Below are 17,045 nucleotides of genomic sequence, written 5' to 3'. Positions count from 1 at the left end.
AATGAGATGAGGAGAGACAAGCGAGTTATCCAGTGCCAGCCACCTACTGCCTGACCGGATAAGCCTACACCATGATGGACAATACTACATCTTTTCCTTTTCTTTATTTCTTTCTGTCTAAATTGTTGTTGTCATGGTGACCGGTGTCGGCCAGAGGAGGATGGGTTCCCCCCCTGAGTCTTGGTTCTTCTCAAGGTTTCTTCCTCATGCAAAAAACTAGGGAGTTTTTCCTTGCCACTGTCGCCCTTGGCTTGCTCACTGGGGGCTAGGACTCGGCACTTGTAAAGCTGCTTTGTGACAACAACTGTTGTAAAAAGCGCTATATAAATAAAATTTGATTGATTGATTGATATGATCCCATACAGAGCTAATTTTCCCTGTTTTCTTTTCTGTATGTCTGCCCACCTTCCAGAGAAATACTGAGACAAGGAGAGAAGAGCCTTTTCCAAGATTCATCCTGGGCCAGCCACCTCCTGCCTAACCAGCTATGATGAAGGATCAACCCACTTCCCTGACTAACTAGTTGTGGATGAAGGATAAACCCACTGCCCTGGACCCTCTCACCGCCACAAATTCTCCCCGAATTCTCCCCGGACTACTATTACCATCAAGACGTTTAGGACTGAATAGGAATTACATAGAGAACTCATGTATATAAATGCTAGTGGTGGGCCGTTAACGGCGTTCGATAATGTGATACTCTTATCGGGCGATATAAAAAAAAATATCGCCGTTAATCTATTCTTAAAGTTGGGTTGGGAACTGGGTCAAAATAGGTAAGCAAACTGATGACATCCACCTTGATAGTTTAGCTCGATTGTATTCCTAACCAAATTGCACAGTAGGGGGCGAGAACGAGTTTTCAAACCTGTGAATTACCACCCACAACAAATCGCACGAGTGCTTACATGGATGCAGCCACGAAGCCGCCAGGTTTGCTTCATGGAAAATTCATTTTTAAGAAGCTTCCTAATGGAGACATTGACAAGACTAAAGTTGTTTGCACCTTATGCAATGCGGGATTAGTTTATTGTAGGAGTTTTACCAGTCTGACGTACCATTTAAACGCAAAGCACCCGTTTGCTAATGCTTCTGACGCTGGGTCAAGCACTGATGCAGCCCAGGGGAAGAGTCGCAGCAGGGGAAGAGGTTCCCCCGCTGAGTCTTGGTTCCTCTCAAGGTTTCTTCCTCATCCTCTTAGGGAGTTTTTCCTTGCCACTGTCGCCGTTGGCTTGCTCACTGGGGGCTTGGACTTGAACGCTTGTAAAGCTGTTTTGTGACAACAACTGTTGTAAAAATTGCTATATAAAAAATTTTGATTGATTGAACAAACCATTAGAACACCTCTGGTATCCATCTTTGTGTGAGATTCTCCCCAAGCGTAACAGGGGAAGAAAGAGAAAATCTGTGGATAAGAATCTTTTTTCTTCTGAAAACACAGTTTGTAACTCCCATTGATGAGAAATCTTGCTAACTTCACATAAATGCACATGAAGTCTCTGTTAAAGTTCCTTTAACAAATTGTAGTTCTATACCCACAATGGGGAGCAGAATGTTTCATGAACTGTATCAATCAAGTATAACCTAATATTCAAGCGTAATGTAAAACAAGTTCTGCGGTCAAAATTCTCCTTGCATTCTTCTGTTGTGTCCATTTTACTGCCTTTAATTTCATGAGTCATCATTTTGTCATTGGTGACTTGTTCAAAAACATATCAATGTGCACATGCATGCTCTTTTTGAGGACATTACATATATGGCTCATCTGCAATTAAGCTTGTAAAAAATTAAGATTTGATCTGAGCAATATATCAGAATTAAAACAATGTGTAGTAAAATGCAAATATTGCACCACATTCTTATAAATAGTAACAGACTTAACATTAATCAAAATAACCAGGTGCAAACCACACAAATATTTATTCCCCCCGCCCATTTTTCTCATTTGTCTAAACTACTCGGTTTTTGCCCCTTGAGTCCCGACCTCATTCTACAAGGGCTAAACCATTCATCCTAGATGGACAGGTATACAGAGTTACCAATATGCAACATCCTAAATACGTGTCACAATCACTGTTATATTTACATCTATCTATAGCTATTTTCTCTATCTCACTGCTAAGTATAGTTTTTTATCCTAACTTTATTTAATGAATGCCCTTCTACAAACAGGTACATTCAGCATGCTCCCCTGATCCCAGAACTCAAAGGATTCCTCCAGTCCATACAAAAGAGCAGAATGGACCACACCGTTACAACCGTTGACTTTGGGTAAGTGTAGGACTTTTTTATTTATTTAAATAACCTAATTTGTGTGATTTTTTTTTGTTATTGATGATGATGCTCTGGCTTATGCCTACTGATATCATGTTTTATTTGTGTAGCTGTGTATTGTGCCAGTGGTGTATAGATTTAAACCTGCCACCATGAAGGTGTTGGTGAGTCGGATTTTTTGCTTATACTGATGCTGATTTTTGAAACTGTAAACACCTGTATCGGCTTTTTTGGTCAACATTACATTTGTTACAAGCTTTTTGGTTTATTCTTCTTGTGTGATCTGTAACTGTTGGGTTATGAATTTTATTTTTTTCTGGGTTTTATTTTAGATTCTCTGTATGATGCTGACCATTCCTAGCACTGGTAAGTAACCTCTCTTTTACAGAACTCCTTGAAATACTTGCACTGAAATACTTTGCTTTGTCTTTCAGCAGCTTTGCTGGACCGCAGGGGTAAGCTCCAATCTGATGTCTTGATTATTTGGGCTACATGTAGCTGGGCAATCAAGCTGACTTGCATACCATGCAGTTTAAAGCTTTCATTTTAAAAGCTTGATGTGATCCTTGTGTCCTGTATCAGTTCTGCTCATCTTCCTCTATCTAGTGTGTTACACTCAGTGGTTTGACTGTGATGACCCTAGTGGGACTGGAGACTGGGAAACACTAGAAAACCTTGAGATGAAATACCCAGGAAAGATTTGCCAAAATCCTTTGGCCATTGAGGCTCAAACCCTCTCTGGTGTACCTGCTCAACAGACAGGACAAGTGATTATACAGTGAGTGTACCTTTTTGAAGAAACGGATTAATTGCCATTGTAAAAATGCACCGCATGTGGAGTAGATTCTAAATGCCATCAAGCAAGCATATAATACCGTGTTTGTGTTTGTGCTTTGTCAGCCAAGACCTGCTTGTGGGCTTTATTTGCTTGAATTCTCAGCAGAAGAAGAAGCTCTGTCTCGACTACAAGGTGCGCTTTCGATGCCCGTGTCCCTGGCCCTGGGAAATGCCTGCAAATTAAATCCCATTGTCTCCAATTGAGTTGTCTTGGTTTTTCATCCATTATGAAAATTGCATGTTCTCGGGGTTTGCTGTGCCCATCACGCAAGGACTCTCCTCTCTCTTATTATTATTTATTATTATAAGTGATATATAAAAACCATTCTTTAATTCAAAACACAATACTTGTACTTTTTAGAATAAACTACTTGCAATACTTAAGTACAAAAAATGCTGAATACTTCTGTACTTCTACTCAAGTCAAGTTTTTTGATAGAGTACTTTTACTCAAGTATGGGTCTCTAATACTTTATACAACACTGCAAAAGAGCAATATACTACCCTGCTTAAATTGCACTTAAATCAAACTTCAGGGATAAAATCGGCAGCATAAGTGTTACTCATCTGCTCTGAAATTAACAACTGCATCAGCCTTTCAAGAGTAAGACAACTGGTGGCCACAGATTATTACTCCACCGTTTCTGCCCTATGCCTTAGTGCTGTAGTTGTGCATTTTCCAAGTGTTTCTCTTTACTGCTGGTATCATGAGGCAGAACCTCAGACAGGTTGTCCAGCTCCTCTAGGGTGGTGCATCCACATGTGCTGTCTCAAGGAGGTTTGCTCGTCTCCCATCACAATCTTGTGAGCAGGAGGGAAGAATCGGGATATAGGACAAAATTGAAGTTTTCCTTTTGTGCCCAAAGGCCACAAGACCACATCTAATGATAAATCTCACAGACTACCCCATTACACCTGGCTCAGTAGCCAAGAATCTCGGCGTCACACTCAACTCTGACCTATCATTTGAAAAATACATAGATAATACTACTAGTATAGCTTTTTCTACATCTCCACACCATTGCCAAGCTAAGAAATGCATTATCACAGCATGATTCAGAAAAATTGGTACATGCCTTTGTTGGCTCCAGTTTAGATTTCTGTACCTTATTACTGTGAGGATGCTCATATAGGAATCAAAATAATCTTCAAATAGTTCAAAATGCCACAGCCAGAGTTCTGACTATAATTAGAAAATTTGATCATATCAGGCCAGTCCTATGAGCCCTGCATTGGCTCCCAGTTAAATTATGAAATTCTTCTACTGATTATAAAGTACTGCACAAGCTTGCTCCTGATTACCTCCAGAAACCTATCTCTATTATGAACCACCACGTCCACTAAGATCACAAGGTGCTGGCCTCTTATTAGTTCCAACAATTAATAAGGTAACAGCAGGGGGAAGAGCCTTTTCTTATAAGGCCCCCCGAAATATGGAATAACCTTCCAGAATGTGTACGAGACTGACACGGTCTCAATCTTTAAGTCTAGGTTGAAAACGTACATATTTTGTTTAGCGTTTGGTAATTAATGTGATAGAGGTACTGATGCAGGGGTTCATGGGTGAAGAGTTTTATGGTAAACTGGGGAGCTGATGCTGTCATCCCTTCACTGCACGTGGTCACTCAAGTTTGTGGACGGTGTAGTGAATGGACTCATGAGCCAATATCTCCAAAGTCCGTATTACCTTCTGGTTCTGCCTTTTTAGCTAGGCTATAATAATTTAATTTAATGCCAGAGTTACTGCCACACTCTAGAAATGTTTAAATTTCATCTGTCCCACATATAACAGCAGGGGGAAGAGCCTTTTCTTATAAGGCCCCCCAGCTTTGGAACAACCTTCCAAAATGCGTACGGGACTCTGACACAGTCACAATCTTTAAGTCTAGGTTGAAATCCCACCTTTTTGGTTTAGCGTTTGATAATTAACATCCCCCCCTTAGATAAAGGTACAGATCCAGGGGTTCATAGACGAAGGGTTTTATGGTTGACTGGGGTGCCGGTGCTGTCGTCCTGTCACTGCTCGTGGTCACTCAAGTTTGTTGACAGTGCAGTGGATGGATGCCATTGTCTCAGAATGCCCCCAAGCCTATGCTACCTTCTGGTTCTGCCTTTTTAGCTAGGCTGTAATAGTTTAACTTAATGCCGGAGTTGCTGCCACACTCCAGAAATGTGTTTAATTTCATCTGTCCTCATACAGAGCTAATTTTCCCTGTTTTATTTTCTCCACATGGCTGCCCGCCTGCTCGAGGAAAAATGAGATGAGGAGAGACAAGCGAGTTATCCAGTGCCAGCCACCTACTGCCTGACCGGATAAGCCTACACCATGATGGACAATACTACATCTTTTCCTTTTCTTTATTTCTTTCTGTCTAAATTGTTGTTGTCATGGTGACCGGTGTCGGCCAGAGGAGGATGGGTTCCCCCCCTGAGTCTTGGTTCTTCTCAAGGTTTCTTCCTCATGCAAAAAACTAGGGAGTTTTTCCTTGCCACTGTCGCCCTTGGCTTGCTCACTGGGGGCTAGGACTCGGCACTTGTAAAGCTGCTTTGTGACAACAACTGTTGTAAAAAGCGCTATATAAATAAAATTTGATTGATTGATTGATATGATCCCATACAGAGCTAATTTTCCCAGTTTTCTTTTCTGTATGTCTGCCCACCTTCCAGAGAAATACTGAGACAAGGAGAGAAGAGCCTTTTCCAAGATTCATCCTGGGCCAGCCACCTCCTGCCTAACCAGCTATGATGAAGGATCAACCCACTTCCCTGACTAACTAGTTGTGGATGAAGGATAAACCCACTGCCCTGGACCCTCTCACCGCCACAAATTCTCCCCAAATTCTCCCCGGACTACTATTACCATCAAGACGTTTAGGACTGAATAGGAATTACATAGAGAACTCATGTATATAAATGCTAGTGGTGGGCCGTTAACGGCGTTCGATAATGTGATACTCTTATCGGGCGATATAAAAAAAAATATCGCCGTTAATCTATTCTTAAAGTTGGGTTGGGAACTGGGTCAAAATAGGTAAGCAAACTGATGACATCCACCTTGATAGTTTAGCTCGATTGTATTCCTAACCAAATTGCACAGTAGGGGGCGAGAACGAGTTTTCAAACCTGTGAATTACCACCCACAACAAATCGCACGAGTGCTTACATGGATGCAGCCACGAAGCCGCCAGGTTTGCTTCATGGAAAATTCATTTTTAAGAAGCTTCCTAATGGAGACATTGACAAGACTAAAGTTGTTTGCACCTTATGCAATGCGGGATTAGTTTATTGTAGGAGTTTTACCAGTCTGACGTACCATTTAAACGCAAAGCACCCGTTTGCTAATGCTTCTGACGCTGGGTCAAGCACTGATGCAGCCCAGGGGAAGAGTCGCAGCCGCCCGAAAACAGGTTAAATATACTAAATGTTGGCTTACATTTCAAATCTCATGTTTAGCTGAATAAACATGTTATCAACCCCTTTTAATGTACAGTATGTAGGCTTACATATTCATGTTTGACTGAATATGCCCTATTAAAGTATGTAGGCATACAGTACTATTTTCATGTTTAACTGAAAAAACCGTTGAACACGAGTACATTTTATTGAGCATGTTTGTTTTTCTTCAAGTATCAAGGTAGAACAGCTTTCTCAAGCAGTCATTGATGCATTTTGAAAACAGGAGATTAGCCCCTGGTCTAATGCACCCTCTGTATTAAGAAACCCTATCTCAAAAACTGACTTTTAGTAGCACGCATATTCTGAATGAGCCATTTTAATCTAGATTAATTTCAAGATTTCAGTGAGATTAATCTATATTTAAAAAATGTATCTATGCCCACCCCTAATAAATACACACAATCACGGACGTAATTTTGGGGGGGGACGGGGGGGACATGTCCCCCCCACTTTTTCAAAAGCCGGCTTTGGTACCCCCCAGTTTTTACGGTTAAAACCAAATATTTAAATAGCGACGAATCTATGTCCCCCCCCACTTTTGAAATCAAAATTACGTCCATGCACACAATGATGAGATTTTTTTTATTCTTCTCATCTTTTCTTTGTTTTTCTATCTCTTTAATTGTTGTTATGGTGACAGGCGTTGGCCAGAATAGGATGGGTTCCCCCGCTGAGTCTTGATTCCTCTCAAGGTTTCTTCCTCATGCTCTTAGGGAGTTTTTCCTTGCCACTGTCGTCGTTGGCTTGCTCACTGGGGGCTTGGACTTGAACACTTGTAAAGCTGCTTTGTGACAACAACTGTTGTAAAAAGTGCTATATAAAAAAATTTGATTGATTGAACAAACCATTAGAACACCTCTGGTATCCATCTTTGTGTGAGATTCTCCCCAAGCGTAACAGGGAAAGAAAGGGAAAATCTGTGGATAAGAATCTTTTTTCTTCTGAAAACAGTTTGTAACTTCTATTGATGAGAAATCTTGCTAACTTCACATAAATGCACATGAAGTCTCTGTTAAAGTTCCTTTAACAAATTGTAGTTCTATACCCACAATGGGGAGCAGAAGGTTTCATGAACTGTATCAATCAAGTATAACCTAATATTCAAGCGTAACGTAAAAGTTCTGCGGTCAAAATTCTCCTTGCATTCTTCTGTTGTGTCCATTTTACTGCCTTTAATTTCATGAGTCATCATTTTGTCATTGGTGACTTGTTCAAAAACATATCAATGTGCACATGCATGCTCTTTTTGAGGACAGACTCATTCACATTACATATATGGCTCATCTGCAATTCAGCTTGTAAAAAATTAAGATAGATTTGATCTGAGCAATATATCAGAATTAAACAATGTGTAGTAAAATGCAAATATTGCACCACATTCTTATAAATAGTAACAGACTTAACATTAATCAAAATAACCAGGTGCAAACCACACAAATCTTTATTCGCCCGCCCATTTTTCTCATTTGTCTAAACTACTCGGTTTTTGACCCTTGAGCCCCGCCCTCATTCTACAAGGGCTAAACCATTCATCCTAGATGGGCAGCTATACAGAGTTACTAATATGCAACATCCTAAATACGTGTCACAATCACTGTTATATTTATATCTATCTATAGCTATTTTCATCTCACTGCTAAGTATAGTCTTTTATCCTAACTTTATTTAATGAATGCCCTTCTACAAACAGGTACATTCAGCATGCTCCCCTGATCCCAGCATCCAAAGGATTCCTCCAGTCCATACAAAAGAGCAGAATGAACCACACCATCATAAAAGTTGACTTTGGGTAAGTGTAGGAGTTATCCTTTATAGTCTAATTTGAGTGATTTTTTTTTTGTTGTTGTTGTTGATGATTATCTGACTTTGGCCTACTGATATCCTGTTTTATTTTTGTAGCTGTGAATTGCGCCAGTTGTGTGTGGATTTAAACCTGCCACCATGAAAGTGTTGGTGAGTAGGTTTTTTTTTTGCTTATACTGATGCTGATTCTTGAAACTGTAAACACCTGTATCAGCATTTTTGTTCCACATTACATTTGCAACAAGCTTTTTGGTTTATTCTTCTTGAGTGATCTTTGCTGGTGTAGAATGTGATGTGTACGTGTTGGGTTATGAATTTATTTTTCTTCTGGATTTTCTTTTAGATTTTCTGTATGATGCTGACCATTCCTAGCGCTGGTAAGTAACCTCTCTTTTACAGAACTCATTGAAATACTTGCACTGAAATACTTTGCTTTGTCTTTCAGCAGCTTTGCTGGACCGCAGGGGTAAGCTCCAATCTGATGTCTTGATTATTTGGGCTACATGTAGCTGGGCAATCAAGCTGACTTGCATACCATGCAGTTTAAAGCTTTCATTTTAAAAGCTTGATGTGATCCTTGTGTCCTGTATCAGTTCTGCTCATCTTCCTCCATCTAGTGTGTTACACTCAGTGGTTTGACTGTGATGACCCTAGTGGGACTGGAGACTGGGAAACACTAGAAAACCTTGAGATGAAATACCCAGGAAAGATTTGCCAAAATCCTTTGGCCATTGAGGCTCAAACCCTCTCTGGTGTACCTGCTCAACAGACAGGACAAGTGATTATACAGTGAGTGTACCTTTTTGAAGAAACGGAATAATTGCCATTGTAAAAATGCACCGCATGTGGAGTAGATTCTAAATGCCGTCAAGCAAGCATATAATACCGTGTTTGTGTTTGTGCTTTGTCAGCCAAGACCTGCTTGTGGGCTTTATTTGCTTGAATTCTCAGCAGAAGAAGAAGCTCTGTCTCGACTATAAGGTGCGCTTTCAATGCCCATGTCGCGTGCCCATGTGAAATCCCTGCAAATTAAATCCCATTGTCTCCAATTGAGTTGTCTTGGTTTTTCATCCATTATGAAAATTGCATGTTCTCGGGGTTTGCTGTGCCAATCACGCAAGGACTCTCCTACCCTCAAGTCTTGTTTCACTAACCTAGCACTTGGGAGCAGCCCCGTCGACAGGGGGGGACAACCGGGTCTGTTGTCTCAGGCCCCAGGGCAAGGGGGGCCTATCAAAGGGCCCAGCAATTTATTTTTTATTTAAAGTCTATAGTTTTAAATAATCTTAATCTGTCATTAATAGAAAATTGTTCTTAAAATAAGCTCAATGGCTAAAAATGTTTTACCTATCTGCATATTTTCCATTAAGTGCGTACACCCCCGCCTCCCACTGAAATGGTTTGATCCAGCACCGATCGTAGCTGGCTGGTACCCGCCCAACAGTGGGAAATATAATGGTGGATAGTTAAAGTAAACAAAAATCTGGAGCGCAGAAAGGAAAAATATTTACCTGACGAATTTTAATGTTGCATTGTGTTCCAGGTTTGAAAAGTGCTCAAGTATTTGAAAATACTTGAAACTGTAACTACTTCGTTTCACAACAAATAGCTGTTTGAATAGTTCTCTTGTATTACGTTAACAAATACGAGCCTCTTGTAATTCCAGGACGAAACATGAGAGAACGTGAAGGCGTTAAGATTGGGCGTTTTGAAAATGAACAACCATTAAATAATGTGATTTTAAAAAGTGAATTATTTCAAGTATATGTATAAATATTTAACTTAAGTTTAACGTTCTGGGAAATATTGAAATGGACCTTGAAAGTGACGTACAAGTGCTTTAATTCCACTTTTATAAAGGTGTATGAACCTGCAAACATGACTTTGTTCATTGCGCTGAAGCGTGGCGTGCGCAAAGTTACAAATTCGAGAGCTGCACGACCTAGCGAATTGACAGCACGTGAGGCGGTGGCAAACTTAAGTTGTTGGGGGGGGGGGGGGGGGGGGGTGGCGAACGTAACACTCGTCATGGAGTGTTTTTCCAGTAGCCCTGGAATAAATGCTCCGGTTAAAAATTTAGTCTCGTAAAAATTAAAAAATATTTTTGGCATTTGGGTCCGTATCCAGTTAATCGGGAATGTGATTGGGCCCGGACAGGACGGCGTTCGGGTCCGGATCTGGACCGCGGTCCGCCATTTGGTGACCCCTGTTATATACTATATGACCTAACTCAAGGATTGTCTGCTACAGAGGAAATTCAAATGATGTAAGCGGGGGGCACATGAAACTTTCTTGTCCCGGGCCCCAGCAAGACTGTCAACGGGCCTGCTTGGGAGGGTGTGTTCTCTGCCGTATGGTGCAATACATTTGTGAAATGTAAATCTCTTGAAACCCAGTGTTGTGCAGTACAAATCTGGTACCCACTCTGCTTACTTTTGGTGTATGAGCAAACTTGCCTACCAAGAGGAGTTGCTACAGAATTGTAGATGGGGAGAGTTTGTCAAATTTGCCTTTCTTCAAAGGAAGGAAACCTAGCATGTATGCTAAAGAGAAATGGTGTACATCCAAGTCAGTTGATGCTTGACTATGTTCATGTAGATGTTGAGCTTGTGGTATCAAGATTTGTGCATCTGAATCATGCCCTCACAAGATTACTGATGTCACAAAAGAGCTATATACTATCCTGCTCAAATTACACTTAAATCAGCACAGAATAAGTCCAATTTCAGGGATAAAATCAGAAGCATGAGTGTTAGTCATCTGCTCTAAAATTAACAACTGCATCAGCCTTTCAAGAGTAAGACAACTGGTGGCCACAGATTATTACTCCACCGTTTCTGCCCTATGCCTTAGTGCTGTAGTCGTCTCCCAGCACAATCTTGTGAGCAGGGGCGAAGAATCGGGATATAGGACAAAATTGAAGTTTTCCTTTTGTGCCCAAAGGCCACAAGACCACATCTAATGATAAATCTCGCAGACTACCCCATTACACCTGGCTCAGTAGCCAAGAATCTCGGCGTCACACTCAACTCTGACCTATCATTTGAAAAATACATAGATAATACTACTAGTATAGCTTTTTCTACATCTCCACACCATTGCCAAGCTAAGAAATGCATTATCACAGCATGATTCAGAAAAATTGGTACATGCCTTTGTTGGCTCCAGTTTAGATTTCTGTACCTTATTACTGTGAGGATGCTCATATAGGAATCAAAATAATCTTCAAATAGTTCAAAATGCCACAGCCAGAGTTCTGACTATAATTAGAAAATTTGATCATATCAGGCCAGTCCTATGAGCCCTGCATTGGCTCCCAGTTAAATTATGAAATTCTTCTACTGATTATAAAGTACTGCACAAGCTTGCTCCTGATTACCTCCAGAAACCTATCTCTATTATGAACCACCACGTCCACTAAGATCACAAGGTGCTGGCCTCTTATTAGTTCCAACAATTAATAAGGTAACAGCAGGGGGAAGAGCCTTTTCTTATAAGGCCCCCCGAACTATGGAATAACCTTCCAGAATGTGTACGAGACTGACACGGTCTCAATCTTTAAGTCTAGGTTGAAAACGTACATATTTTGTTTAGCGTTTGGTAATTAATGTGATAGAGGTACTGATGCAGGGGTTCATGGGTGAAGAGTTTTATGGTAAACTGGGGAGCTGATGCTGTCATCCCTTCACTGCACGTGGTCACTCAAGTTTGTGGACGGTGTAGTGAATGGACTCATGAGCCAATATCTCCAAAGTCCGTATTACCTTCTGGTTCTGCCTTTTTAGCTAGGCTATAATAATTTAATTTAATGCCAGAGTTACTGCCACACTCTAGAAATGTTTAAATTTCATCTGTCCCACATATAACAGCAGGGGGAAGAGCCTTTTCTTATAAGGCCCCCCAGCTTTGGAACAACCTTCCAAAATGCGTACGGGACTCTGACACAGTCACAATCTTTAAGTCTAGGTTGAAAACCCACCTTTTTGGTTTAGCGTTTGATAATTAACATCCCCCCCTTAGATAAAGGTACAGATCCAGGGGTTCATAGACGAAGGGTTTTATGGTTGACTGGGGTGCCGGTGCTGTCGTCCTGTCACTGCTCGTGGTCACTCAAGTTTGTTGACAGTGCAGTGGATGGATGCCATTGTCTCAGAATGCCCCCAAGCCTATGCTACCTTCTGGTTCTGCCTTTTTAGCTAGGCTGTAATAGTTTAACTTAATGCCGGAGTTGCTGCCACACTCCAGAAATGTGTTTAATTTCATCTGTCCTCATACAGAGCTAATTTTCCCTGTTTGAAATACTTGCACTGAAATACTTTGCTTTGTCTTTCAGCAGCTTTGCTGGACCGCAGGGGTAAGCTCCAATCTGATGTCTTGATTATTTGGGCTACATGTAGCTGGGCAATCAAGCTGACTTGCATACCATGCAGTTTAAAGCTTTCATTTTAAAAGCTTGATGTGATCCTTGTGTCCTGTATCAGTTCTGCTCATCTTCCTCTATCTAGTGTGTTACACTCAGTGGTTTGACTGTGATGACCCTAGTGGGACTGGAGACTGGGAAACACTAGAAAACCTTGAGATGAAATACCCAGGAAAGATTTGCCAAAATCCTTTGGCCATTGAGGCTCAAACCCTCTCTGGTGTACCTGCTCAACAGACAGGACAAGTGATTATACAGTGAGTGTACCTTTTTGAAGAAACGGATTAATTGCCATTGTAAAAATGCACCGCATGTGGAGTAGATTCTAAATGCCATCAAGCAAGCATATAATACCGTGTTTGTGTTTGTGCTTTGTCAGCCAAGACCTGCTTGTGGGCTTTATTTGCTTGAATTCTCAGCAGAAGAAGAAGCTCTGTCTCGACTACAAGGTGCGCTTTCGATGCCCGTGTCCCTGGCCCTGGGAAATGCCTGCAAATTAAATCCCATTGTCTCCAATTGAGTTGTCTTGGTTTTTCATCCATTATGAAAATTGCATGTTCTCGGGGTTTGCTGTGCCCATCACGCAAGGACTCTCCTCTCTCTTATTATTATTTATTATTATAAGTGATATATAAAAACCATTCTTTAATTCAAAACACAATACTTGTACTTTTTAGAATAAACTACTTGCAATACTTAAGTACAAAAAATGCTGAATACTTCTGTACTTCTACTCAAGTCAAGTTTTTTGATAGAGTACTTTTACTCAAGTATGGGTCTCTAATACTTTATACAACACTGCAAAAGAGCAATATACTACCCTGCTTAAATTGCACTTAAATCAGCACAGAAGTCAAACTTCAGGGATAAAATCGGCAGCATAAGTGTTACTCATCTGCTCTGAAATTAACAACTGCATCAGCCTTTCAAGAGTAAGACAACTGGTGGCCACAGATTATTACTCCACCGTTTCTGCCCTATGCCTTAGTGCTGTAGTTGTGCATTTTCCAAGTGTTTCTCTTTACTGCTGGTATCATGAGGCAGAACCTCAGACAGGTTGTCCAGCTCCTCTAGGGTGGTGCATCCACATGTGCTGTCTCAAGGTTTGCTCGTCTCCCATCACAATCTTGTGAGCAGGAGGGAAGAATCGGGATATAGGACAAAATTGAAGTTTTCCTTTTGTGCCCAAAGGCCACAAGACCACATCTAATGATAAATCTCACAGACTACCCCATTACACCTGGCTCAGTAGCCAAGAATCTCGGCGTCACACTCAACTCTGACCTATCATTTGAAAAATACATAGATAATACTACTAGTATAGCTTTTTCTACATCTCCACACCATTGCCAAGCTAAGAAATGCATTATCACAGCATGATTCAGAAAAATTGGTACATGCCTTTGTTGGCTCCAGTTTAGATTTCTGTACCTTATTACTGTGAGGATGCTCATATAGGAATCAAAATAATCTTCAAATAGTTCAAAATGCCACAGCCAGAGTTCTGACTATAATTAGAAAATTTGATCATATCAGGCCAGTCCTATGAGCCCTGCATTGGCTCCCAGTTAAATTATGAAATTCTTCTACTGATTATAAAGTACTGCACAAGCTTGCTCCTGATTACCTCCAGAAACCTATCTCTATTATGAACCACCACGTCCACTAAGATCACAAGGTGCTGGCCTCTTATTAGTTCCAACAATTAATAAGGTAACAGCAGGGGGAAGAGCCTTTTCTTATAAGGCCCCCCGAAATATGGAATAACCTTCCAGAATGTGTACGAGACTGACACGGTCTCAATCTTTAAGTCTAGGTTGAAAACGTACATATTTTGTTTAGCGTTTGGTAATTAATGTGATAGAGGTACTGATGCAGGGGTTCATGGGTGAAGAGTTTTATGGTAAACTGGGGAGCTGATGCTGTCATCCCTTCACTGCACGTGGTCACTCAAGTTTGTGGACGGTGTAGTGAATGGACTCATGAGCCAATATCTCCAAAGTCCGTATTACCTTCTGGTTCTGCCTTTTTAGCTAGGCTATAATAATTTAATTTAATGCCAGAGTTACTGCCACACTCTAGAAATGTTTAAATTTCATCTGTCCCACATATAACAGCAGGGGGAAGAGCCTTTTCTTATAAGGCCCCCCAGCTTTGGAACAACCTTCCAAAATGCGTACGGGACTCTGACACAGTCACAATCTTTAAGTCTAGGTTGAAATCCCACCTTTTTGGTTTAGCGTTTGATAATTAACATCCCCCCCTTAGATAAAGGTACAGATCCAGGGGTTCATAGACGAAGGGTTTTATGGTTGACTGGGGTGCCGGTGCTGTCGTCCTGTCACTGCTCGTGGTCACTCAAGTTTGTTGACAGTGCAGTGGATGGATGCCATTGTCTCAGAATGCCCCCAAGCCTATGCTACCTTCTGGTTCTGCCTTTTTAGCTAGGCTGTAATAGTTTAACTTAATGCCGGAGTTGCTGCCACACTCCAGAAATGTGTTTAATTTCATCTGTCCTCATACAGAGCTAATTTTCCCTGTTTTATTTTCTCCACATGGCTGCCCGCCTGCTCGAGGAAAAATGAGATGAGGAGAGACAAGCGAGTTATCCAGTGCCAGCCACCTACTGCCTGACCGGATAAGCCTACACCATGATGGACAATACTACATCTTTTCCTTTTCTTTATTTCTTTCTGTCTAAATTGTTGTTGTCATGGTGACCGGTGTCGGCCAGAGGAGGATGGGTTCCCCCCCTGAGTCTTGGTTCTTCTCAAGGTTTCTTCCTCATGCAAAAAACTAGGGAGTTTTTCCTTGCCACTGTCGCCCTTGGCTTGCTCACTGGGGGCTAGGACTCGGCACTTGTAAAGCTGCTTTGTGACAACAACTGTTGTAAAAAGCGCTATATAAATAAAATTTGATTGATTGATTGATATGATCCCATACAGAGCTAATTTTCCCAGTTTTCTTTTCTGTATGTCTGCCCACCTTCCAGAGAAATACTGAGACAAGGAGAGAAGAGCCTTTTCCAAGATTCATCCTGGGCCAGCCACCTCCTGCCTAACCAGCTATGATGAAGGATCAACCCACTTCCCTGACTAACTAGTTGTGGATGAAGGATAAACCCACTGCCCTGGACCCTCTCACCGCCACAAATTCTCCCCAAATTCTCCCCGGACTACTATTACCATCAAGACGTTTAGGACTGAATAGGAATTACATAGAGAACTCATGTATATAAATGCTAGTGGTGGGCCGTTAACGGCGTTCGATAATGTGATACTCTTATCGGGCGATATAAAAAAAAATATCGCCGTTAATCTATTCTTAAAGTTGGGTTGGGAACTGGGTCAAAATAGGTAAGCAAACTGATGACATCCACCTTGATAGTTTAGCTCGATTGTATTCCTAACCAAATTGCACAGTAGGGGGCGAGAACGAGTTTTCAAACCTGTGAATTACCACCCACAACAAATCGCACGAGTGCTTACATGGATGCAGCCACGAAGCCGCCAGGTTTGCTTCATGGAAAATTCATTTTTAAGAAGCTTCCTAATGGAGACATTGACAAGACTAAAGTTGTTTGCACCTTATGCAATGCGGGATTAGTTTATTGTAGGAGTTTTACCAGTCTGACGTACCATTTAAACGCAAAGCACCCGTTTGCTAATGCTTCTGACGCTGGGTCAAGCACTGATGCAGCCCAGGGGAAGAGTCGCAGCCGCCCGAAAACAGGTTAAATATACTAAATGTTGGCTTACATTTCAAATCTCATGTTTAGCTGAATAAACATGTTATCAACCCCTTTTAATGTACAGTATGTAGGCTTACATATTCATGTTTGACTGAATATGCCCTATTAAAGTATGTAGGCATACAGTACTATTTTCATGTTTAACTGAAAAAACCGTTGAACACGAGTACATTTTATTGAGCATGTTTGTTTTTCTTCAAGTATCAAGGTAGAACAGCTTTCTCAAGCAGTCATTGATGCATTTTGAAAACAGGAGATTAGCCCCTGGTCTAATGCACCCTCTGTATTAAGAAACCCTATCTCAAAAACTGACTTTTAGTAGCACGCATATTCTGAATGAGCCATTTTAATCTAGATTAATTTCAAGATTTCAGTGAGATTAATCTATATTTAAAAAATGTATCTATGCCCACCCCTAATAAATACACACAATCACGGACGTAATTTTGGGGGGGGACGGGGGGGACATGTCCCCCCCACTTTTTCAAAAGCCGGCTTTGGTAC

The 17,045-nt window shown here is 41.1% G+C and overlaps 1 protein-coding gene and 2 long non-coding RNA genes across 3 annotated transcripts; all 3 read left to right on the top strand.

Moving 5' to 3' along the window:
- Nucleotides 1–2,388: 2,388 nt before the first annotated feature.
- LOC143509743 (uncharacterized) lies at nucleotides 2,389–3,311 on the top strand. The gene is made up of 4 exons (XR_013129760.1): nucleotides 2,389–2,438; nucleotides 2,607–2,729; nucleotides 2,881–3,052; nucleotides 3,175–3,311. It is a non-coding gene; the product is annotated as an uncharacterized LOC143509743 (long non-coding RNA).
- Nucleotides 3,312–8,385: 5,074 nt separating this feature from the next.
- On the top strand, nucleotides 8,386–9,419 carry LOC143509742 (cartilage intermediate layer protein 1-like). Its single transcript, XM_076998567.1, has 5 exons — nucleotides 8,386–8,520; nucleotides 8,714–8,747; nucleotides 8,816–8,836; nucleotides 8,988–9,159; nucleotides 9,282–9,419. The coding sequence occupies exons 1-5, from the start codon at nucleotides 8,509–8,511 to the stop codon at nucleotides 9,385–9,387; spliced, it is 345 nt and encodes a 114-aa protein (XP_076854682.1). The 5' UTR covers nucleotides 8,386–8,508; the 3' UTR covers nucleotides 9,388–9,419.
- A 3,245-nt stretch (nucleotides 9,420–12,664) lies between these two features.
- Nucleotides 12,665–13,306, top strand: LOC143509740 (uncharacterized). Its single transcript, XR_013129759.1, has 3 exons — nucleotides 12,665–12,724; nucleotides 12,876–13,047; nucleotides 13,170–13,306. It is a non-coding gene; the product is annotated as an uncharacterized LOC143509740 (long non-coding RNA).
- The last annotated feature ends 3,739 nt before the right edge of the window (nucleotides 13,307–17,045 follow it).

The sequence above is a fragment of the Brachyhypopomus gauderio genome, chromosome 3 (assembly GCF_052324685.1).
Source record: "Brachyhypopomus gauderio isolate BG-103 chromosome 3, BGAUD_0.2, whole genome shotgun sequence".
Classification (NCBI taxonomy): domain Eukaryota; kingdom Metazoa; phylum Chordata; class Actinopteri; order Gymnotiformes; family Hypopomidae; genus Brachyhypopomus; species Brachyhypopomus gauderio.
This window is presented reverse-complemented; position numbering and strand designations above follow the sequence as displayed.

Coding starts and splice junctions, on each gene's coding strand:
- LOC143509742 (XM_076998567.1), top strand. Junction 8,748..8,815: donor GCTGACCATTCCTAGCGCTG/GTAAGTAACCTC, acceptor TTTGTCTTTCAG/CAGCTTTGCTGGACCGCAGG. Junction 9,160..9,281: donor ACAGGACAAGTGATTATACA/GTGAGTGTACCT, acceptor GTGCTTTGTCAG/CCAAGACCTGCTTGTGGGCT.